This window comes from Trachypithecus francoisi, unplaced genomic scaffold (assembly GCF_009764315.1).
Source record: "Trachypithecus francoisi isolate TF-2019V2 unplaced genomic scaffold, Tfra_2.0 Lachesis_group1, whole genome shotgun sequence".
NCBI lineage: Eukaryota > Metazoa > Chordata > Mammalia > Primates > Cercopithecidae > Trachypithecus > Trachypithecus francoisi.
In genome coordinates this window covers 59,082,136-59,106,560 of record NW_022681454.1, presented here as the reverse complement: position 1 = coordinate 59,106,560, position 24,425 = coordinate 59,082,136, and the positions used below count along the sequence as shown (strand labels likewise).

The 24,425-nt window shown below is 35.5% G+C and overlaps 2 protein-coding genes and 1 long non-coding RNA gene across 10 annotated transcripts in view; 2 read left to right on the top strand and 1 right to left on the bottom strand.

The window, feature by feature from the left end:
- The window catches only part of MTHFD2L (methylenetetrahydrofolate dehydrogenase (NADP+ dependent) 2 like), a 147,677-nt gene extending 134,151 nt beyond the window's left edge, over positions 1 to 13,526 (top strand). For 3 of the 4 annotated variants that reach the window (XM_033214439.1, XM_033214435.1, XM_033214434.1), the window contains one exon: positions 6,830 to 8,208. In XM_033214439.1, coding sequence (XP_033070330.1) covers positions 6,830 to 6,942 — 113 coding nt within the window. In that variant the 3' untranslated portion in view covers positions 6,943 to 8,208. Of the gene's footprint in view, positions 1 to 6,829; positions 8,209 to 13,424 lie in introns of those variants that run through there. The other variant, XR_004437970.1, reaches the window with a different exon arrangement.
- The window catches only part of LOC117085485, a 96,182-nt gene that overhangs the window by 59,058 nt on the left and 12,699 nt on the right, over positions 1 to 24,425 (bottom strand). Inside the window, exon 2 of the long non-coding RNA XR_004437972.1 lies at positions 5,805 to 5,920. This is a non-coding gene — a long non-coding RNA (uncharacterized LOC117085485). The remainder of the gene's footprint in view (positions 1 to 5,804; positions 5,921 to 24,425) is intronic.
- EPGN (epithelial mitogen) lies at positions 13,582 to 22,713 on the top strand. 5 transcript variants are annotated; one of them, XM_033214445.1, is made up of 5 exons: positions 13,582 to 13,714; positions 14,552 to 14,614; positions 17,629 to 17,749; positions 18,445 to 18,471; positions 20,004 to 22,713. In XM_033214445.1, the coding sequence occupies exons 1-5, from the start codon at positions 13,672 to 13,674 to the stop codon at positions 20,059 to 20,061; spliced, it is 312 nt and encodes a 103-aa protein (XP_033070336.1). In that variant the 5' UTR covers positions 13,582 to 13,671; the 3' UTR covers positions 20,062 to 22,713. The 5 variants fall into 5 exon arrangements, with proteins under 5 accessions (XP_033070336.1, XP_033070335.1, XP_033070332.1 ...); XM_033214444.1 differs by having other exon boundaries at positions 14,552 to 14,641; XM_033214441.1 differs by having other exon boundaries at positions 14,552 to 14,641; positions 18,445 to 18,597.

The window sequence follows — 24,425 nt, the reverse complement described above, 5'->3', positions numbered from 1 at the left end:
TAGAGGGGAAAGTCATCAGCCACAAAGGGGAGAAGAGAGAACACAGAAGATTAGACATGCATGCCAGGCTGAAAGAGGATTTCTTGAGTAATGATTTGGTGGCATGCAATAGCCTGAAACTTTATGAAAATGCAAGATGAATTTCTCCTTTACTACTTTCTTCTAAAATTATTTAGTAGTATACATTTTTCTCACAAGTTTTCCATATTACAAAACTGATCACTCCTAAATACGTAAATAGCCAAGTTTATTCATGAAAGACTCTTTTAAAAGTTTATTCACCCTGAACACAGTAACTACAGCTACCATCACCCAACCTAAGTTTCTTGACCCCGTATGCCCATGACTACCTCCCCAGCCTTCTCACTTTCTTCTCACTGTTTTCGTCATGTGCTTTGGTCGTAATGAACTCATTTTACCTCCTCCATTATATTAGATTTATTGTCAGATCCAACCCACCTTTGCTTTTACTCTTCCCCGTGTCTGCATTGCTTTCTCTCTCCCTGTCTTCCCTGCTCAGGTGTCAATTAATCTTGCAGCTTTTCTGCAACTTTACAGTATTTCTCTGATCCCCATATCTGATTTATATTTTCTCTTTGAGGTACTCCTATAAGAGCCTGAATTTATTCCCACCTTAGAATTTCAATTTATTTTGTAATTTTTGTGTTTATCTCCTTTCCTTTCACCCCAGATATTAAACTCACTTCATTAGAGAAATGTGCAAACACAGAACAGTTTCTTCATTTGATTTTATGCTGCCTCAAAATATGTTTTTCCAAATGTTAAAAATACTTTAATCATTGCTTTTAAGTTAATATACAAAATGCTTGATATTTTCTATGAGTCTCTACATAACCAGACACTGCCTACCTCTTCCATGTCATCTCCTGCAACTCTGCTTTACTCCTACATCTCAGCCATACTGGCCTTCTTACAGTGTTTCCGAGAGTTCAGGCTGCTTTCTACCTGAGGGAAGCTTCTTGCTACCTTTATCACATTGTCTCCCCTACACAGAACACTGTCTATTCTACACCTCTCTCTTCCCATGGAAAAACTTGGCATGGATATGCCACATGAATACACAGTGCTGTTCAGACCCAGATCCTCTTGACACCTTCACAGTGCAGCACACATTTCATGTGTAGCACACATCACTGCCGTAGCTCAATTATTATTTAGTCAATTGCCTTTTTAATGTCCATCTTCCCAACTAGGCTAAAAGCTCCACGAGGTAGTAACTATGTCTGTCTTGCTCAAGGAATATTTGTTATGAATCTATCTGGTCCAGTTTATGGCATGTGTGGGAACAATGACTAATTGGATATAGGGCTAGAAAATGATACAAAATAAAGATGGTGGGCCAGAATATAAAAGACTTTGATTGCCATAACAAAGAATTTATATTTTATCCTAGAGACAGTGAAGATCCATCAAATGTTTATAAGCTAAGATAATCAAATCTGTGTTTTAAAGAATAACTCTGGCAGCAAATTATATGGCTGACATGGTGGACTGGGAGCCAAGAGGCTACTATAGTAGATTATAAAAAATGGCCACACATTTATTTTGTTCCCATGTGTACGTCCCCTTTGCAGGGTGACTTGGCCACTGTTTTTACTCGAAGTCTTTGAATTTCAACTTGATCCGGTGCCTTGCTTTGGTCGATGGCACATTAGCAAGTCTTATGTAAGCAGAAGTGTGAAAACCATTTGCACATTGGGGTTTGACTGGTACTTGCCTGGGAACCTGAGGCCATCATGTAAAGTAGCCATACTACAGCAGTGAATTCCAACTAGGTTTTAAATTTTCTCCATCCCATTTATATGTATAACATTCCCTTCCCACCATTAGAAATATCTCTCACTTCAAACATTAATTCTCAGTGGTACATAGTGACAATGTGCAATATTGGAGTAGGAGGAGGCATATGCAGTATGACTTAATCTCACAAGAGATTCCAATATGCTCTATGAATGCAATTTGAAAATCACTCTACTAAGTCTCACTGATATATGAATGAACAGTTAACTTAGCCTGGGGAGTTAATAGGCTCCACAAAGAAAGTGACATTGACCTTGGATCTGAGAAGGAAGAATAAATATTCATCAACTGGAGAAGTGAAAAAAGGGCATGTTAGACAAAGAGAATAGTATGTACAAAGGCAAATCTTACATCCCAGATGGATGATTTTAAATCTCTTTTATTTCTCTATAACTGAACACACACCCTAACATTCTTAATCTTGCTGACAAAGCTATAGCACTTTCAAGGAAATCTATGGAATTACTTTACAGAGTCTAAAGTTTGCAGAGAGATCATCCAAATAAATATTATATTTATTATAAGAATAATAAAACATTCTTATTTTCAGGAACTTACTTTAAACATTTACATGTCATTTTCATCTAAGTCTCATTCTCCAGAGCAAATTTAATGTGGACAACAGGATTCAATTGTCAAATAGTTTCAGTAGGTCTAAAATCACGTTGATTTTATGAAATTGAATCTAAGCCTGGTTTTGCCATATGTGTTCATTAATCTCATATGAAAGGGCTGATATCAATCAAGATTTTGTACCTGATTCTCATATATACTGAACTTCTGGAATTCCCTTAAACAGACACACATAGGCCCTCACACCTACACCCATGGTAAATTAAGTCGCTGAAAGAAATTAGTGTCCTATAATGCTTCTATATTTTTCTTTAATGGAGCAGGTAGAACACCTTTTCCCTACACATAATAGGATTAATATTTAAAAGCATCATCTTCAACTAAGTGCAAACCTTTGTCTGCCCTCAGGGAAAGACTAGCCAATGAGAGGTTATTCTGGTGATGTAATGCTTGTTACCTTGCTCTCTTTCAGACATGATTGGGGAAAATGCTTTTCAGAGCCTCAAATGTGAATAAAATGTAATTCTTTCTCACATGACTAATTTTAGCACATAAGCCACCTTCAGTATTTCATAAATGTGTTGCTTAGGATCGCCCTGAGATATTATGCAAAATCATTAGAGTAGAGAATTTTTGTTAAGCATTGACATCTGTATCCACTGGCACTTGCCAATAACTCCCCACATTTCTTGAGAGATCACTTACTTCTGTATCCTGATCCTTATGTAAATAGACAAAGAATATATTAACACTAGCCAGCAACAGATAAGCTTATTATGTCTTTCTCAGACATAGATACTCATGAAAGTCAAATCAAAAGAAATAGAAACCTAATACGTGTTTTCTAAAGTCAAATTAATCACTCTGTCTCTCATGAGCATGTACAGGGTTTAATCTTCATATCCATATACTTTATTTCCAAAAAAAAAAGATTAAAGCAAATATTTGAATAACAAGGTGTGTTTACAATGATATTATAATCTTCTGCCTCGTGAATAATTTTCAGATCTCTATTGATGCTACTAAATGTTTATTAATGTTCAGAGAAGCCCTAGCCCAGGTCAGGTGAAGACCTATTACGCCTTACATAATCTAATTCTATGAAAACTGATAGGCAGGACACGGTGAATGTGTGTTGGTTTCCACCAGCAAAGTATGCAAAAATGCAGACACTGAGCTAAAAAAATTTCAGGCAGATATTGTTTCATGCAGTATCTCATTCACATTCCCTCCTCCTCTACTCAAACCTCACTTTTTGAGCAAAAGAATGCAGTAGTAAGCATGTTGTCTGAAAAACATAATTTGGAGGAGGAAGATAATGATACCTGAGCAGACCAGTGGTTTATCTGATCTGACACCAGGAATAAAGCGACTCCAACTGCTAAGCCAGCTGTGTAATTTAAAGTGTAATATGTAGTTCAGAGATGATGAGCTATGAGAACTCATAGTCAAAATGTTGGAAAATTAATATATTAGAACCTTTTCCTCTTCATTTCTTTTTTCCAGAATATGCTGCTAACACTTTGAGAAAACTGAGTTAATTTCTGGCACTTGAGCCATTCTTTGGACTTTTCTACTTGTTCAGGTCATGATAATACAGTTGCATTGGAATGGGGTGAAAGTATGGAATTATAGAGTATTTCAAACCTGGCTGTGAATAATGTCTCTACCATATAGGAGAGTGAAAAGTCACTGTAACTTCACTGAGCCACAGTTTCCTCATCTATTAAAAGGAAATAATTAAATGTTACTTATTAAAACAATGTATATAATTCTTGGCAAGTAATTAATAGGTACTCAATTGATAGTAGCTATGATTTTTACTATTTTTTCATAGACAAAAAATATCAAAGCCACTTTACCTTTCAAAGTTAGAAACCAAACTATATAAAAATAATTTTATACCCACAATAGATTTTTCTGATATAACAAATTGTATGCCACTTTTAAATTTTGAAATAAATCATTTTGTTTTCCATTGAAGATTCAATTTGCACTTAATTTTCACTTTCCCATATTATTTAGCAGAATTTTATTTTTATATATGAATATTTCAGAGTTAGTGCTTTACAAATATATGACTTTATGTTCTATTAGTATAAATGGTAGTAGTAGTAGAAATAGTATAGTACAGAAAGGAGGAGGAGGAGGAGGAGGAGAAGGAGGAGGAGGAAGAGGAGGAGGAGGAGGAGGAGTATAAATGTTTCTTTTAAAGACAAGTTTTAAAGGCATTGCTTCTCCAATGCTTGAGAAAAGGTCCTGGAAGGCATTTCTCAGGCCATTAGGTCAGCTTATTGAAAAGTAGAAAATGCAGTTTATCACCCTAAAGCAAAATGAGTAGCTCGAGTTTTTCAGTAAATTAGCTTAAACTAAATTGATATTGTTTACATCCAGTCAAAAGCACATTTCTGCAAATTGATTTTAGATTTTAAGTAAGGGCAATTTAAGTTCACTTTCTCAAAATCTGCTGAGTGCCTAAGCTGTGCACTTTCTAAGAATTAAAAACAACCACCACAGTGACTTGTCTTCTGCCTTCTAGATGCTGGTGTCTAGTTAAGGGAACAGGCAGTGCACAGTGTATTAAGTTCCATAATGGAGGTAGGTATAAAATTATTGGAAATATAGATGGTGGGACTTTTGATTCAACACTGGAGGAATGAGTTTTTCAGGAAAATTATAGACAGTTGACATTTCATTGGCTTTCAAGAAATAATGAGTTTCTTGTTTGGATAGGATGGAATAATGATCCAAGTAGAAGGAACAGTTAGAGCAAAGGAAGAAAGGACTAAAAACTCATAGCGATTTGTTGAATGCCTATTGACCCATTCTAATGTTTCTACAGAATAGAATGCATTAGATGTAAATGTGGCAATGGAAAGGTTGTGCTTTCTGTATAGAGAGGCTGTCTGGAAAACTGAAATATTACCTTCCAAATCACAGTATTCTTATCTTTTCTTTCTAATATCCATCAGAAAATTCATAACACATGTTAACTATATATATTTGTGATATATTTAAGCTTACTGGACCTTTCTTCAAGTAAAGCAATATTATTCCTTTGCTTCTTCTCTAATTTAAAAAATTATTCCAATGTACTGTTCACTTCAAATAAAGTAAAGGTAAATTCCACAAATCATCTTTCAAGAGGACGACATAAGTTATGCAAAAATAATACTAAAGATATAGACAACATCTATGGATTTTGATTCATGCAGAAGCCTATATGAGCTAATTGTAAAAGGCAATATATCTAAATAGCATGTGGTTAATAATGTCAGATTATGCATTAAAGAAATATTGTCTATGCTAACTTTTTACTAAAAGTTATTTAGAACAACTTCATTGCTCTTATTTCACACACACAGTAAACCACCATACCATCAAGCAAATGAATGCAGTAAGTCATTCACCTTTCATACTGTGGGTGTGAAAACATTCTTAAATAAAACTTACTGAAAGTTATCTGCCATTTTCTTTAAGTAGACAGATTCTCCATGACTTATGATGGGGTTACATCCCGGTAATCCTAAGTTGAAAATATCATTAGGTCAGAAATGCATTTAATACACCAAACATCATACCTTAGTCTAGGCTACCATAAACATGCTCAGAACACTTACATTAGCCTATATTTGGACACATAATCTCATAATGCAGTACATTGTAGAATATTGGTTGATCATGGTTGATCATTGGTTGATCTCATGGCTGACTGGGAGCTTTGGCTTATTGCCACTACTCAGCATCTTGAGAAGTATTGTATCACACATCACTACCTGGGAGAAAGGGCAAAATTCAAAATTTGAAGTATAATTCCCACTGAATCTGTATAGCTTTTGCACAGTTGAAAAATCAAAAAATTTTAAGTGAAACCATTGCAAGCTGGGGGCCATCTGTATTCACTGAATAAGTTTCCATACCTCTGAAGAGGACTATGTATGTATTCATAATTCAAGTATATTTAATGATACTTATTCGACTTGAATTGAAATGTATTATCCACATATACATTGTGATATTGTTATAACAGGAATAATTCTACTTAATAAATGGTATGTGCTAAACTTTCTGTATTCTGTGTCCCTTTTGTGACCAGTATCATGTATTTTAAAATTAGTTAACTAGAATTACAGGTAACTGGGTCAATTATGGGTTTCATTTGTAAAACAAACTGAGCTGCATGGAGCTTGAACCTACAGTGTTGGTCCATTGTGGTCTTTCTGTCCACCTTAGATACCATCCACAGAATTATTCGTTTAAGTGAGCGCGCTGTTTGTGTGTGTGTGTTTGTCTGTTTATTACAGCCTACTTGGTTCTAAAAATTATTTGTATATATAATGAAGAAAGAGCCACTATATTCAGCATGTTTAAAAATATTAAAATCTCAGATAATTTTAAAATAAAGAATATTCTGTTTGGTTTTTTTCCTCATCAGCTGTTAAGAAGAAAGCTGGCTTTATCACTCCAGTTCCAGGAGGTGTGGGACCCATGACAGTGGCAATGCTTCTGAAGAACACCCTTCTGGCAGCTAAAAAAATCATTTACTAGATCACATAAAAGGATGAAGCAAACTGAAGTCATGCTATTTGTTTATTTGACAAAGGGTAAAACCTTTATATTTTACTACAAAGCTATTTATGTCTACATGGTATTTATTTTTTCATGGGTGAAATCATTGTGGATCAAATGATTCACATAATTTTATGCATTTCCTGCTAATTTATTTTGAGTTTTAAGAAAACAACCAAAACAATTCCAATGGAAATTTTAGTAACAATTGTTTATTTTGAGGATATTCATTCTTAATATTAAAACAATAAAGGGCTCATAATAAATAAATATATTTTTGACACAATTAAATATTACATATAATATGTTTTCAACAAATGTCCTGTCAGCCAAATGGGTACCCATATAAAATGTAATTTAGGTTTTGCTATTTGCGTGCTCACATTTTCAGTATATGTTATGATCTATGTCATATGCTGAAAAAGGGCTTGCTTACTGCAAGAAAAATGGAATATTGAAAATAAAATCTTGATCTCAACTGTCCCCCAAATGCATCCTATAAGTCCATCCTAATGAGAAATGATGTTCTATTTAAGGAAAGGAAAATATTCCAGGAAGGCAAAAAATGCAATGCTATTTGGAAGGGTAATGATTTTATCACATTGTGAGTGACTACTAAGAGTAATGATTATATCACATTGTGAATGACTGCTTGCCACAGTAAAAATACATGAAGAATGTCTTAGGTTTAAATGTTGTTTCTTTCTTCTTCTAAAAAATATTTGGATAGTACCTTCACTGAGCAATAATGCAAAAATCAAAAAAAAGTAAACAGACAAAACTAAAGTTGTATTTTCCCACAAATATAGTATGAATTAGGTCATATTAAAGAACAGCAGCTGTTAATGTTTGTTCACAAATTCAGAAATCTAATAGGAAAACATGATACTTTCCATGTGCCAAAACTAAACCTTAGTATACAACTAAAAATCTCCTGCCTTCTTACCTACATGTCTTCCCTCTTCTGTTATAGCATTTGTTCCTCAAAGTAGATGCAACATTTCTAACACAATTTAAATTAGGAAATATATATGAATGTCATTGAAGTCTATTTTGAGACTGCTAAAGCTGTTTAATTGATACTGTGTTTTCATGCCCAAATCCCCGTATGTTTATGTACCAATAGTGACTCTTACCCAGCGCATGTCTTTATCAGTGTGTACTCGTGACCATTTGTGTGAAAATAGACTAGATGTTTATAATTAATACCATTGCAACTGTATAATAAAAGCAATTTGAAGAAAAGCTATATTCTTTTTTTCTTAAGATAGATACAAATTTCTTACCCATTTCCTTACTACATCCTGGAGAAATGTACAAGTTTCTAAAATGTGAAAGAAAAGGTTATATAGCATATTCCACAGTCAATTCAGACCAATTGTTGTCTGATAACCCTGACAGAAGTTTAAATTTAAAGCTTCCAAGCAAACATTCAGAAAGGGCCTCTTTAATTTTTAAGGGTTCCTAACTCCCAAAACAAAGTGACTAAAATACATGTATGTGGAAAATGTGAAGACTGTAATTTTGAGCTCTACCCCAGCAGAGGTGCAGGAATAGTTCCTTTGGAGTAACATTCAGAATTTAGACTTCCTGTAAACTAATTAAAATGCTGTAGAAGAAAAATTACTCTGACACTTGTTTAAAACAGTCAAGAAGATGTGAAGACCATTGCAGTGGATGAAAGAGACCGAACTAATTCTGAATACAACATGGACAGCTAGGGATTTATAGCCAATGAGCAGAGCTAGGGGATTAGTGGATGGAAAATTACTAAGAGGAACTTTAGATATTCAGGGCAGGGGGATTCTCACTAAACTGGCTTGTCAGGATGCTTGGTAACAGCAGGCCAAATGCTTAGATATCAAGGGAAGGGGATCAGAAACTAGATAAAATAGCAAGGGTGAGGGACTCTCTATAAACTGACTTAGCAGGATTCTTTGCTAAAACTGGGCTCGATGGGTCTAGATCAAGACCTGATCAGGGAGATTGCTCAGAGGAACCTAAGGTTCGGTGACAGAGTCAACATATTATAGAGGTAAAGTCAATTTATTGGAACCATAACTTCATAGTTATTTGATGTCCTTAAAAGATAGACATGTCGGCCTTGTGGAGGAGCGTAGAGATTGTTTTCTTCTCTTACCACATCTGTATCTGTAAAGTATCTGTAAAGAGCACCCTAAAGAACATAATAAAGTTACAGAAATTATTATGAGCTTAGCATATATGTATGAAAGCAAGAGTTGCAATTAGACAAAAATGAAAGGTTTGTTTTGGAGAGTGGTACAGCTGGATAAGCATGCAAAAATAAATTAGAGGAGTGGATAAATCAGAATTTGGCAGTATTCAGCAAGTTACAAGAATTGTAGTTAGAGATCAGAAGTTGTTATCATTGACTAACATGAGGAAATTGTGAAAGGGAGCTGACTTTGGAGTAGTGATAATATGTTCAGTTTAAAATATGTTAAGTTTGAGGTGATGACATAATACGTAGATAAGAATTCTGAAGTAATATCAGTCTAGGAAGAGGATAAGAATTCATAGTTAGTGATAAGAATTTAGGACTTGTCAGCATATACTGTCACACTAAATTCCTGGCCTTGGTAACCATTATACACACTCTGTGTCTTTCTACACTTACTCAATAGTAACAACTATCCTTAACTGAGCACTTAGCATGCGCTAAATACTTTCCTCTTTTGTTCTTTTTTTTTTTTTTCAGACAGGGTCTCGCTCTGTTTCCCAGGCTGGAGTACAGTGATGTGATCCCTGCTCACTGCAGCCTCCACCTCTGAGGCTCAAGCAATCCTCCCACCTCAACCTCTGGAGTAGCTGGGACCACAGGCGAGTGCCACCATGCCCAGCTAAGTTTTTAATTTTTTGTAGAGAGTGGTCTCACTGTATTGCCTAAACTGGTCTCAGACTCCTGGGATCAAGCGATTCTTCTGACTTGGCCTCCCAAAGTGCCTTTTATTTTTTTTTTTTTTTTTGGTCTTTGCTCATTATTGACAATCTCCACTTAATAGATGAGAAAATTATTGACTCTCCTGATTATTAAAAAGCCTCAGCCAAAGCCAAATAAATAGAAAAGGTGGAATTTGAATTCACAACAAAATCTGTTGGGATGATGTGAGTCAGAAGCCACTCCTTTTACTAATCCACTCTGCCTTCCCTCAGATCCCACCCCCAACCCCAAGTCCTTTCTCTTATCACTGGGTGTCTAAATCCTACTTGTTATTTAAGATTCACTTCAAATGAAACTTGTCCATGAAAAATGCCATCCCTTAGTTCTCAGAGCCCTTTATGCACACATTCATGGCAGTTGTCACTCTCTACCGAGTACTGCAGTTATGTATGTACTTTGCCTAGATCCCTTTAGTTCCTTGAAGTCAAAATCTATACATGATTTATCTATTTGTCTTACAAATATCATCTCACCCAGCCCAGTGCCATGGATATAGTAGTCATTCAATATTTTGTGAATGAATGTAACTGAATCCATGAAAGTGACAGAATAAACCTAGAGAGAGAATCAATGAACTGATCACCATTCTCTGCCAATGACCAGCAATAAATTTTGATTGAGTTAGTGAAACAGCAAGGAAAAAAAGACAGAAAGGGGAGGGAAGAATACACTTTCAGATATTCTCTCTTCTAAAATAAACTTCTAGAAGAAGAAAGATAAGTACATTTAAAAACCCAAAAACATGGCATGAGGGAAAAGTAATAGTGGAGCTCTTAGCCTCTCATTTCCTTCTCCTTTCTCACCCTAACCTACTTTAATGCATATTAAGAATGAATAAAGATATCAGAAAAACCACCTTACAGTATCCATCTCCTGCATTCTTAAGGATTTAGAGAAAGGACTTTTGGGCGAGAGGTTTGAAGATATGAAGGGAGTGGACTTTCCTGTAAAGACTGTAAGTGGGAGCCATGAGTACGGACCCCAGAGGAAAGGCAACATGTTTGATGACTTAGAGTTACTTTCTGGTATACACCATAAAACTAAAGCAGAAGATGGGTTTCTATATTAAGTGGCCCAGTTTATCAGAGAAGCTGCAGTTCCATCTCTCAGCCCAGATGTGAGTGAAAATCACAGTTTATTAAATATTTAGTTTTTTTCTAATAAAGGTAATTTATTTAAAGCTTGATTTTAGGAGATAATTAAGGGAATTCTTTTGAGATCACTTCAACAACTCCAAGAGGACACAGCTAGGAAAATGGAAACAGCATGTGATTTAGAATGTGAAAATATAGAATTGAAGTCCTTTTTTTTTGTTTGTTTGTTTTGATTTGTTTTGTTTGAGACAGGGTCTGTAGCACAGGCTGGGGTGACATGATATAATCATGGCTCATTGCAGCCTTGACCTCCTAGGCTCAAGTGATCCTCCTACTGAGCCTCTCAAGTAACTCAGACTACCATGCCCAGCTAATTTACTTGTTGTAGAGTCAGGGTCTTGCTCTGTTACCCAGGCTGGTCTCAAACTCCTGGGCTCAAGCAATCCTCCTCCCTCAGCCTCAGAAAGTGCTGAGATTACAGGTATGAGCCACTGCACCTGGCCAGGATTGAAGTCCTGACTCTAGAAATGTCCTTTGGCAAGTCACGTAATTCTTTTGAGCCTCAATTTGTCATTTGTCATGTGAGAATAGAAATAATGCCTCTTATTTATTTCCTTATTCTCTGAAGACAGATTCATTAAGTATTTACTAGATGTTAGGCACTGGATTTGTATGGGCCAGGGTTACTGAAGAAAGAATTGTGATGTGTAGGGAAACCTGTGAAGTGCAAAGGACTGCACCAGCTACAGTTAAGAATTTTTACAAAGATAATCTTTGTACTTTGATGTCTCAGTCTTAGAAATAAAGTATTTAATCCCAATGCTTTGGGAGACCAAGGTGAGGGGATCACAAGGTCAGGAGATGGAGACCATCCTGGCTAACACAGTGAAACCCCGTCTCTACTAAAAATACAAAAAATTATCAGGGTATGGTGGTGGGTGCCTGTAGTCCCAGCTACTCAGGAGGCTGAAGCAGGAGAATGGCGTGAACTCGGCAGGCGGAGCTGGCAGTGAGCCGAGATCGCGCCACTGCACTCCAGACCGGGCAACAGAGTAAGACTCCATCTCAAAAGAAAAAAAAATAAAAATAAAAAAGAAAGGAAAAAAAGAACTAAAGTTTTTAATATGAGTCCTAACATCTCCCTCCAGAAACTACAAAAAGAATTGTGATGGTTTATGTAATCTTTTGTAAATTATTTCTTCTCGAATACTCAGCAATAGTGCAAAGAAGATTGTTCAATTTATAATTCAAATGTTATTTGCCTGGGAAATATATTATCCAGAAATTGACTTAGTAATCAACAGGTTTTAAAAAACCTACAAAAGTAGAAATGCAAAATGTAGACACATTTAAAGTGAGTCAAGTACTATTATATTAACTTTAAAATGATGACTCCTGTGGTAAGTGATTGCCCAAGTTATAATGAGTTCAACAAGCTTGTTCTTGTGTGATTTCTAACACCACATTTATATTCAAATAGTGAAAGGGCTCCTTTCTGGTAAATCTAATTTGCTGGGTGGACATGATGCAAAAGATAACCTATCTTGACTTGAATATGTTTTTAGGGTTTTGAGGTTTCAAGTTTCAAGAAAATACAAGCAATTGAAATTCCAGGCAGAAAGACTCAATGCCTCAGGAAGATATATTTATAAATTATTTATAGTAATTTGGGGCAAGTGAAAATTTCTGTAGTTGTAAAATATAGTAGCTGTAATGACATATTTTGGCCTTTAAAGTGCCACTTTAATAATTACAACTAGATGAACATTGAGAAATAATTTGAATGTTGTATTAACTTAGAATCTTTCTATTCATTGGATGTATCCCAACTAAATGTCATCTTAATTTTCTCTTAATAGAGAATTTTAATATTATTATTGCTATTATCATTATGTTGGTACTTTACTGGTTCTCTGTAGCTTAATCATTGGGATGCAGATTTAAGCTTTGTTGTTTCTGGAACATGGTAGCCCATTTCATTTACTCAGAAAAATGTTAAATAGCAGGATGACAGAAAGGTGAATGTTATACTATTACAAATAATTTTATTTACAGCACTTATCATAGTAAAACTAAGAAGCAAACACTAAAATGGAATATGAAATGTCTGTGTTTTCACAAATTTAACTGTTCTCTGCAACTAAATTAACAAATTATCTTGATTTGAAATAGAACTCATAGTCTGTAATGAAAGGTGGTATAACCAACTACAGTTTCAGGGATATTTCTTTTAGAAACAGGTTATGCTGCTTCCTAATTTGCAGTTATGTTTGTTGAACTCCCGTATAGGTTTCTAGCATTGTTGGAGCTGGTATAGTTCTCTTCATACCAATGGGAGCTTTTCCTGAAATCACATTTTGTTCTTGTTGTTTTAAGTACTTTTACATACATGATTATGCCCACAGGTAACAGGAAACCAGTGTTTCAAAAGAAAAGTTGATTGCATTGCTAGATAATACAGGTATCCTAAACAAGTGCGTGAGCGCCCAGAGGCTTTCTGCTGCTGCCAGAAGTACATATTTTTTTGATTGGTAAGAACTACCAGATGACGCTTCATGAAATATAAATGCCACAAAGACTCAGAGCTCAATAAAAACCTTCCACTCGTCAGTCTAGAAGGATAAGAGAAGGAAAGTTAAGCAACTACAGGAAATGGCTTTGGAAGTTCCAATATCAGTCTATCTTTTATTCAATGGTAGGTAATTTCCTTTTGTTTTGTTAACTTTATATCAGTGTAAAATGTGAATAGAATTTATTTTCTCTGCATTAGAAAGAAGTTGGCTTCTAACAGTTGTTCTTTATGGCAAAGATCAGAGTAATGAATCTGTGGCTTAATTTGGTTTCTTATGTCCTGTATGTTTCTTTCCTAATATATTTTGACACCTTTTTTGAGACCTCCAGAATGTTTGCTTTATACAATTGAAGAGTGATTGATACATTTAGTTACTATACTATAGTGTTCTTATTTTTGGATTACTATGTAAATGTATCAATGGTCTTAAAAATTGGGTTTTTATTTGCTGTAATCCTGATATAGTCAATGGAATGGATGAGAAACTCTAAGGATGTTCCCCTAGTCACATTATGGATTTCAACTGAAATAAATAAAAAATAGAAATAGAAATAAACAGAATAAGAATACTTTCTATCTGTTGCTTGTACATAGAAGGAGGCTCTCTGTTGGCCGGGCGCAGTGGCTCAAGCCTGTAATCCCAGCACTTTGGGAGGCCGAGACGGGCGGATCACGAGGTCAGGAGATCGAGACCATCCTGGCTAACACGGTGAAACCCCGTCTCTACTACAAAATACAAAAAACTAGCCGGGCGAGGTGGCGGGCGCCTGTAGTCCCAGCTACTCCGGAGGCTGAGGCAGGAGAATGGCGTGAACCCGGGAGGCGGAGCTTGCAGTGAGCTGAGATCCGGCCACTGCACTCCAGCCCGGGCTAGAGCGAGACTCCATCTCAAAAAAAAAAAAAAAAAAAAAAAAAAGAAGGAGGCTCTCTGTTAAAGATGCTTTTGCCCCCTTAATACAGCAATGACAGCACTGACTGAAGAGGCATCCGTGACTGTAACACCTCCAATCACAGCCCAGCAAGGTAACTGGACAGTTAACAAAACAGAAGGTATTTTCTTCCCATTTTCATATTTCACAAGACTTTTCTAAAACTTGGGAGAGAAATTTGGATTGTGATAAAAGCAACATTGGCCATTTTTAATACATATTTTATTATTAGATAATCAACTCTTTTAGCAGGATGCTGTTAAATTGAAGTGACAGATAAATGTGCCAGCAAATAATTGCCCTTTTAATAGGATGAAGTGAAGCAAATGAGACAAAAGCTGTCTTCAGTTACTGTCTTGAATGTGAAACAGGCCATTTTTTCTGCTTCATTTCTGCTTGGTTCCCAATAACCCCTGTGTGTTCAGAGACAGTTTGTCCCCATTTTGGCATTCTTGATGAGCAACATTATATTTTGATCTGTGATTATAAGCTTTGCTGCCAAAGACATTATGGCTACAAGATGAAAAGCACTTTCCCTCATCTTTGGAATGATCTTTTTTCTTGTTTGCTTTGGGGTTTTTGTTGTTATTTTAGCATATGCTCTATTTCCTAACCACTTGTACCCAATTTTTGTTATTGATGGTGATGATATATTTTCTTTCGTATTTAATTATTATCACAGTGGCTTCTGGATGCTCTTGAGCATCAGCGTTCTTCTCAAATCTGTTTAAACTCTTAGAGGTGAAACTTGGAAAGCTTGCTGCTTACCAAGACCTGTGACTGAGTGGTTATGATTCTTCTGCAGATTGCATCCTGATTGCTATGTGAAGGCTGGCAATGTGATTTAGGACAGAGGAAACAATATCTTGTACTCAGAGTCAGGCAAATAAAGGAAGATTGTCATATCTCAGTGTTCTTCATTTCATCAATAATTTAAAATTTTAAATGACTGTCTCAAAATATTTTACCCATTTGATTTTTTGAATATCTGTTGATTTGCAAAACGAGATCAATGTGGGTTTTAGAATAACTTTTAGCCAACTATTTGACTTCTAAGCCTTTGAACAAAGAGGAAACACCTTATTAGAATATAATATACTGGCCTGGCACAGTGGCTCATGCCTGTAATCCCAGCACTTTGGGAGGCTGAGGCGGGCAAATCACCTGAGGTCAGGGGTTTGAGACCAGCCTGGCCAACATGGTGAAACCCCATCTCTACTAAAAATACAAAAATTAGCTGGGCATGGTGGCACATGCCTCTAATCCCAGCTACTCAGGAGGCTGATGAAGGAGAATTGCTTGAACCCGGGAGGGGGAGGCTGCAGTGAGCTGAGATGGGGCCATTGCACTCCAGCCTGGGTGACAGAGCGAGAGTCTGTCTGAAAAAAAAAAAAAATAAAAAAAGAAAAAATAATATAATATACTGCAGAAAATTAAAGAAGCATAGTTTTTCTCTCAATGACTGACTTCGTAATAGCATGCTCAGTACTATATTTTTGTTCTTCCTTAATGGTGAACAGCAAATAAAATTTTTTGAGTTACAAGTAATAATAACAGTAAAAAGAAATCCAATACAGTCATCCTTCATAATTGGTTCAGCATTGGTTCCAAGACCTCTTCCTCCTGCCCAGAGGGTACCAAAATCCACAGATGCTCAAATCCCTTATATAAAATAGCAAAATATTTGCATATAAGCTATAGACACACACTCATGTACTTTAAATCATCCCTTGATTAGTTATGCCTAAAACATTGTAAACACTATATAAATAGTTGTTATACTGCATTGTTTAGGGAATAATGATAAGAAAAGAAGTCTGTACATGTTATGTACAGATGCTTTTTTTTCAAATATTTTCCATATGAGGTTGGTTGAATTCACAGATGTGGAACCTATGAATATGGAGGTACAACTGTATATCATTTCTGTATTTTTCCTTTGCTTTCTTGATGGAGAACTTTAATTTTTCCTTTTGCTTTTTATCTAACTTAAAAATATCAATCCAGTATCTTAGAAAAATTTTTATAAAGTTATGATCATTCTTCTCATTCTTAGGGGAAAGATGAGTCTCTCTGTTACAACTTTTCTTTAGAAATGGCTTAATTCTCACATTTTTCTGTGAAATCTAGTTTCAGGCTTAATCGAACTTCTTTAGTCTTGAAATAGAAAGCACCCAGCACAGTTTATAATGGAAAATTCTCACTGCCTGAGAATTAATTATTAAAATGATAAATTGTATTCATCCTATTCAACAAAATGAATGTGAATTAGAAGGTAATGTGTGTTCTCACCAAAATAAAGCAATACAGCATAGTATGTTGTTTGTAATCTTAACATCTAAAGATTTAGCATTTTTAATATAAAAAAGAATGCCTCTTAAGACTGTTTTTTCCCTGAAAATAAGTAAGATTCGCTTAATCTTAGCAAGGCAAATATGGTGTACCTTTATCATAATGATGAGGAAATATGTTTATTTCTAAAAATGACAAATAAACTGCCATTGATTCTGCTTGAGAAAAATTTAAGAATCAAAAAGTATACCCCAAAGGACTCAATTATGCAGTTTTACCCAAGCGTCATTCCCACTGCATAAACACCAAGAATGGCATAGGTGTGTCTTTTGTACATCAGAGAATCAGGAATAAGAATCTTGTTTATTATCTCACAAGTGTAAATTCAGATCTTCCCAAGTGCTGACTTCTCAGGTGTAAAGGAAGAAAATGGAAATATTATGTGAGACCTTCTATATTAATTAGTACTCAGGCACAAGTCTGGGAAGCATTGCTCATAATAACCTGCTAAGACTAGAACCAATGCTGCCACCTTTTGGTGAATTTGTTGCCTTTTCTGTCTTACTACTTTGCTTTAAAAAATGAAACAATCATCAATCTACCTCCATCCCCTAATTAATTAATAATATGTCATATGTCTAGATGATATTAACCCAGCCCTTGTGAATACAACCTGCTAAGAGAATCAATAGTTTAAAGGACACAGCACCACCCCCAAATATCCTTAAAATTAAAAATGTATTTACATATGTATTAAAAATTTACCATAAAAGTAAGACACATTTCATTTGCTAATATTGTATCTCCTTTTCCTAGCTGACAACTTAGAAGGACCCATAGCCTTGAAGTTCTCACACCTTTGCCTGGAAGATCATAACAGTTACTGCATCAATGGTGCTTGTGCATTCCACCATGAGCTAGAGAAAGCCATCTGCAGGTAAGTCCTAGAGACAAGAGATGAGTTTATGCCTCTGTTGTTTCATGTGGTACATTTCCACACTTTTCTCTCTTTAGTTTAAAAGGGTGCATAATCTGAACGTGACTTGACAGGCCTCTACATATTTGAATATCTAAGGAGTCTTTTGTCTAAACTATTTAATCCTCATTAATTAAAAACATGGTTGCCAGATTAGTAGCATCTCTTGAACCTGGTGCTTTTTAGAAATGCAGGATCTATGCTCTACCCCAGAACTACTGAATCAGAATCTGCATTTTTAACAACATGCAAAGGTGATTTTAAGTTTTGGGGTTGTTTTCAGAATGAAATGAAAGAAACTAAGGCAAAAACATTACAGGAATATGAAGTTCTAGAGCAACTAAGATACTATTTTTATGATCATGATTTGCTCAGTATTCTCCTATGGAAGGATAGGCTAATGATTTTTCTAGAGTAAATTATGCAAGCATACTACCTTTCCCTCTACTAATGAAGGGAAAATATGGGGCCTTCATGATTATTGGAAAATGCACAGCTGCTTCATTGCGCTTAACAGATTGGCTTTCATTTGGTATTTGCCTCTTCAATTTAAATTCCTTATTTCCATTTTTTTTTTAATTTATTGAAACAGGTTATTTATTTGTATTTCTACCACCATAGGTTTTAAAATTAAACTTTTTTTTCTTTTTTCAAAGGTGTTTTACTGGTTATACTGGAGAAAGGTGTGAGCACTTGACTTTAACTTCATATGCTGTGGATTCTTATGAAAAATACATTGCAATTGGGATTGGTGTTGGATTACTATTAAGTGGTTTTCTTGTTATTTTTTACTGCTATATAAGAAAAAGGTATGAAAAAGACAAAATATGAAGTCACTTCATATGCATTCGTTTGACAAATATTTATTCAGCCCCTATAATGTGCCAGGAATTGACATGTAAAATTTTTTTAATTAAAAAAGAGCTGTAAATCTGGCAAAAAGTTTCTATGTAATATTTTTCATGCCTTTTCTCATAAACCCAGATGAGTGGTAAAAATTTGCCTTCAGTTGTAATAGGAGAGTTTAAAAGTACAGTCTCCCTTCATCCTATCTCTGTCTGCCCACATTAAAATTGTAAATGACAAGGACAGCAGGCCCCAAGAAAGTAGGGACTAAGTATGTCTTGTTCAAAATTGTGTATTCAGTGCCTTACACTATGCCTAGCACACAACACACACTGAGTAAATATTTGTTGAGTGAAATAAAATCAAGAAACAAGTAAAAACTGAATAAAAATGTGTGACAAACATTGGCCATTTCTTCCCAGACATCAACTGGGGGTATCTTCAGAAGATACTGTCTTTTGCTAAAAACTTAAGAAGATAATCTACAAATAATTGTAATTATTTACATATTCATTCTTAATTCTTGTTTTTTTCCACATGAGTAATTTTTCCTTAAATTCATGTAACTAGGATAAAGTCAAGAAATAAAGTAAGATACCCTAACAAAAAAATACAAATATATTATTTCCCTTGCTGTACTCTAAAAAGTTGTCATTTCTGAATAACCAAAACTGCCTGTTCAAAATTAGAAAAGTTTGTTTTGCTTAACAAATACATCTTAGAGAGAATCAAATCTATATTATATCAGTTGTAGATTTGCCTAACAGACCAAGAAATGTAATAATAATGAGGAGGAGGAGGTAAGACTTTTCCACATTACTAAGGTGGCTCTCTGAGGTCAGATTTCCTAGGGGCAGAGCCTTCAGATGGAAATGACTGTGCATGTGATTGGTTGAGGGAGTACTCTACCTTTGTTTTAGGTGAGACCTGTAATAAAGTAAGGAAAGCAGATGGAGCACAAGAAGAAGCTAAGCAAAGATGTGGTTTTAACTGAAGTGTAGCCCCAGTCTGATTCCACAGGGAGATCTAGAATGTGAATAGCAGTGTAGACTTCTCACAAGGAGAAGAGGCATCTGGATTTCAATATCCCATATTATACAATCATGGATTCATGTGGGGTAAGGAATAGGGGCTTGTAATCTCCCGGCAATCTCCTGCCAGGGCACTCAGTTGGCCATGGGCAAACCCTGGGAGACTGCTGCCAATGAGCCTGTTAATGCCCACAGATGCTGAGGGATGGGTTGACCGATGGGTAAAGGCGATCTGGGAGGGACACCAAGCGCAACTGCTGCAGGGTGTATTTATGTAAGCTTCAATGACCTATATGAACCATAGTCAAATTCATATGGAAACCAATGCTCTGTTTCAGGTGTCTAAAATTGAAATCACCTTACAATGTCTGTTCTGGAGAAAGACGACCGCTGTGAGGCCTTTGTAAAGAATTTTCATCAAGGCATCTATAGAGATCAGTGAGCTCAAAATTAAAGTTTTCACATGAAACAACAAAACTTGTCAAGCTGACTAGGCTCGAAAATAATGAAAGTTGGGATCACAATAAAATGAGAAGATAAAATTCAGCGTTGGCCTTTAGACTTTGCCATCCTTAAGGAGTGATGGAAGCCAAGTGAACAAGCTGCAGGGACAGAAGTCAAGTTCATAGTTTCACTCCGGGTTTTTTGTTGTTGTGTGGTTATGATTCTCACTACAGAAAGACTGAGTTTCATGCCTCTGGCTGTGTCAGATGTGAATTTTCATGGGAATAATAATCAACCTTGCAGCAAGCCAAAGCAATGCTTTGCTTGGGTTCTTCATGTTCTTACTACCCAGCATTTTTTACCACCTAGATGGGCCTAATTCTATTTGCTCAATGAACCTTATCCCAAACTTGTTGTTTTCATGGTGTCTAAAAGAATGTGATATCAGCTTTTAGAATGAAATCAGTGTTAAGGTACCTCCAGTGAACCAAACATATGTCTTAAATCTAAGCCACTGAAAACAGAATGGAAAATCCAAGGCAAATACAAATCATGCACAGCTTGTAACAACATACAGCCTTTATATGTAAAATATGGAATAAACTAGAGTTTCTGAAGACTGAAGCTATCTGGATATCAAGTCTGGAGTAGGCAAAGCATTTCCATTTCTACATGGATTATAAAACTTTGTGTTGGACTCACTGGTCCCTAATGCTTTTGTTCATCACTTCCTCCAGTTTTCAGTGGAATTACCCGGTGACCATTCATTTGGACCGAAATCCTAGAACTCTCCTACTGAATAAAAGTCTACAATTGGCCCTAAAATAGAAACTGAAAACAGGATATAGAATTTTTTCACCAGACCACAGCATGTGGAAACTTACTTTATCATTTTTGAACACTTGTTAACAGATTTGCACATAAGAGGGAGAGGAAAAAAAAAATGGAGTAACAGTCAAAATAATAAGAATCAGTATCCAGGCCAGGCGCGGTGGTTCACGCCTGTAATCCCAGCACTTTCGGAGGCCAAGGCGGATGGATCACCTGAGGTCAAGAGTTTGAGACCAGCCTGGCCAACATGGTAAAACCCCGTCTCTACTAAAAATACAAAAATTAGCTGGGCATGATGGCGTATGCCTGTAATCCCAGCTACTCCGGAGGCTGACACAAGAGAATCACATGAACCTGGGAGGCAGAGGTTGTAGTGAGCCAGGATGGCCACCCTGCACTCCAACCTGGGCGACAAGAACGAAACTCCATCTGAAAAAAAAAAAAATCAGTATCCTTATTCTTAGTTATATTTCTGCCACTTAATTCAAACAGTCATATGCAGGTCGCTTAATTTATTTGGGCTTTAGTTTCATTTTCTACAAGGCCCTCGTAGCTCTAAAACTTGACAGTGGAATAAGGAAATGTTTTTCCAAATGTGCATTGCCGGTGAGATCCTCAACATCAGCATGTTGAGATGGACCTCAACCCCACTTCTAACCCTGAAACACACCACTCGATATTATCTAACGTGTGTGTTTTAGTGTTCAGTTTGTAAAATAATTTATTTTTGAAGGAAATATAAAATATTAAAGAGTAATAATAGCTATCATTTTTTAAGATTCAATCTAAAACAGTGGACTCTTTTTTTTTCCATTTGTGATGTAGATAAGCAAGACAATTTTGATCATGAGTGGTGAAAAGAGGATCAAACTTGACTATTCTTGCAATGGCAGTCCAGCAACAAGCCTTTCATTTACATTAAATTATAACTTTTCATTCCTTCCTAAACCAAACTTAAAATCTGCTTCCCTTTGTGTAGAAGGTATTTAACTTGTTTCGTTTTTCCTTCAGAAGGAATTTAATGCAAATGGACTGCAGTCAGCACTTTCTGAATGTTTTTACACAGTATGCAAAGCTTACATCATACCAAGGAGTGGAGAATTGAAGTTTCCTCCCAGTGACTCCAGTGACAGACCACACCTAGAAAGCGATTCTCTTCTTGAGTATTTCAAAAAGATGTAAAATAGCTTGGGAGAGTATGGGAAGAAATAATACAGGATTGCCTTTAATTAATTAAGAAGTGCCTCCTGATAAAAGGAGAAAGAAATTAATGCTGGAGTCTGGAGGGGTGATAACTTTAAAGATTATAAATATTTGTTGTCTATAAATATTTATAAATTACAAACACAATATAATTAAAATTAGAACATCAGTAAGAGAATTAAAATCCTCAGGTTGCAAAACCAAAATGTTAACCAAAACAAATACAGAGATCCAACTTTTTTCACCTATAGAAGAGTACTTATTAACAACATAAAATCTACCCTGTGAGATTGTATAGAAACTCAGAGTGTGGCTTATGATAACCGTCTGTTTATGATATTTCATATAAAACAATCTTGTGATCCTGTAGTTCCTAGCATTAATTTTGTAGGAAGGAATTTCTGACATTCCTATGAAGCTAGAGCCACATCTGGCAATATTTAAGTACCTAAGCAGAACGTAAGTGGGAAAATGCATAAGTATAAGATATTTGGAAATTATTTCATTTTTTTTTCTATATGCAAGAAGACCCTAAAAAGAGCCTTTCAGTAAAGTTTGTGCTTCAGAACTACACTTTCAGCTATCAATCAATGTATCATTAATTGGGGGTAGATTATTTAGGAAACAAATGCCAACATGTTTCTGGCATCTTTAACTACATTACACTAGCCAAGAGGTTCATCAATTTCTTTCATTCCCCATTTTATCTCTTCCCTTTGTCTATCCTTCAATTATTTGAGAACACATTCTTAAGTCATCAGTATTCATGAGTGCTTTATTATTTAGCATTTCAGAGTATAATGAGGACAGGGCACAGAAAATAATCTCCCATCCTGGAATCAGTAAATTTGCAAAAAAAGTAATTGCAAATGCTTGTCATTATATTCTTATATTCATTATATTATATTTCCCAAGGTAACTTTTCGTATAGTTGTGTTTTCATAAAGTTTGAAAAGGATGAAATTATAACATAGTTAATCTTTTAGTCTTTCCTGGAACAATACGAATCTAATCCTTTAATTTTAACATGTTCATTTTGGTAATGTCAAGATTTCCATTCATTATATTTAATTGAGAAAAAAGTCGTAAGAAAATAACAAACATCAGCAATTTAAGCTTTTGATTTAAACATGAAGACGATTCATCTATGCAGAGGACCATAAGGAAGTCATTTAATGTCTCTGCATTACAAAATGTAACATGCTTTCTCTGAAGTGATATACATATTGATATCCTGAAACCCACACTCATGGGAAGGGTTACCAGAATCCCTCTATTGCAAAACATCACTCTTTCTCGCTTACGTCATGGCTGCCTGACATCAGGACATGAGCAGCTGCCAAGATGAACTATAAATGTTGAAACTTAGTTTACCAGTTAAGCACTGCTTAATCTGGGTGAGCCCACATTTTCGTCCAAACCTTTGGCTCAGACTTATTCAGTAGCACATTCACAAATGTCTTTTAGTAGCACATTCACAAATGTCTTTTCTAAATTCTGAATTTTTATTGAGTATTCAATTTTTATTAATTATTTAATCCATCAATGCCCAGTTCAGAGTATAAGAGCTTAAGCAGTTAATTTTCTAAGACTTGTAAGGCTAGGCCCCTTAAGAATATCCATGTGAATACATGTATCCCATCATTATATTTTACTTCTCTTCCAAAACTAAACATGATGGATGTTCCAGATTGTCGGCACACCCACAGCTTCCAAAGAAACATCTCATAAAGATTAGAAATTTGATTATATGTTTAAGTTCTTTGTAAGTTCTAAATATTAGCCCTTTGTCAGATGAGTAGATTGCAAAAATTTTCTCCCATTCTGTAGGTTGCCTGTTCACTCTGATGGTAGTTTCTTTTGCTGTGCAGAAGCCCTTTAGTTTAATTAGATCCCATTTGTCAATTTTGGCTTTTGTTGCCATTGCTTTTGGTGTTTTAGTCATGAAGTCCTTGCCCGTGCCTATGGCCTGAAAGGTATTGCCTAGTTTTCTTCTAGGATTTTTACAGTTTTAGGTCTAACATTTAAGTCTTTAATCCATCTTGAATTAATTTTTGTATAAGGTGTAAGGGAGGGATCCAGTTTCAGCTTTCTACATATGACTAGCCAGTTTTCCCTGCACCATTTATTAAATAAGGAATCCTTTCCCCATTTCTTGTTTTTGTTAGGTTTGTCAAAGATCAGATGGTTGTAGATGTGTGGTATTATTTCTGAAGGCTCTGTTCTGTTCCATTGGTCTATATCTCTGTTTTGGTACCAGTACCATGCTGTTTTGGTTACTG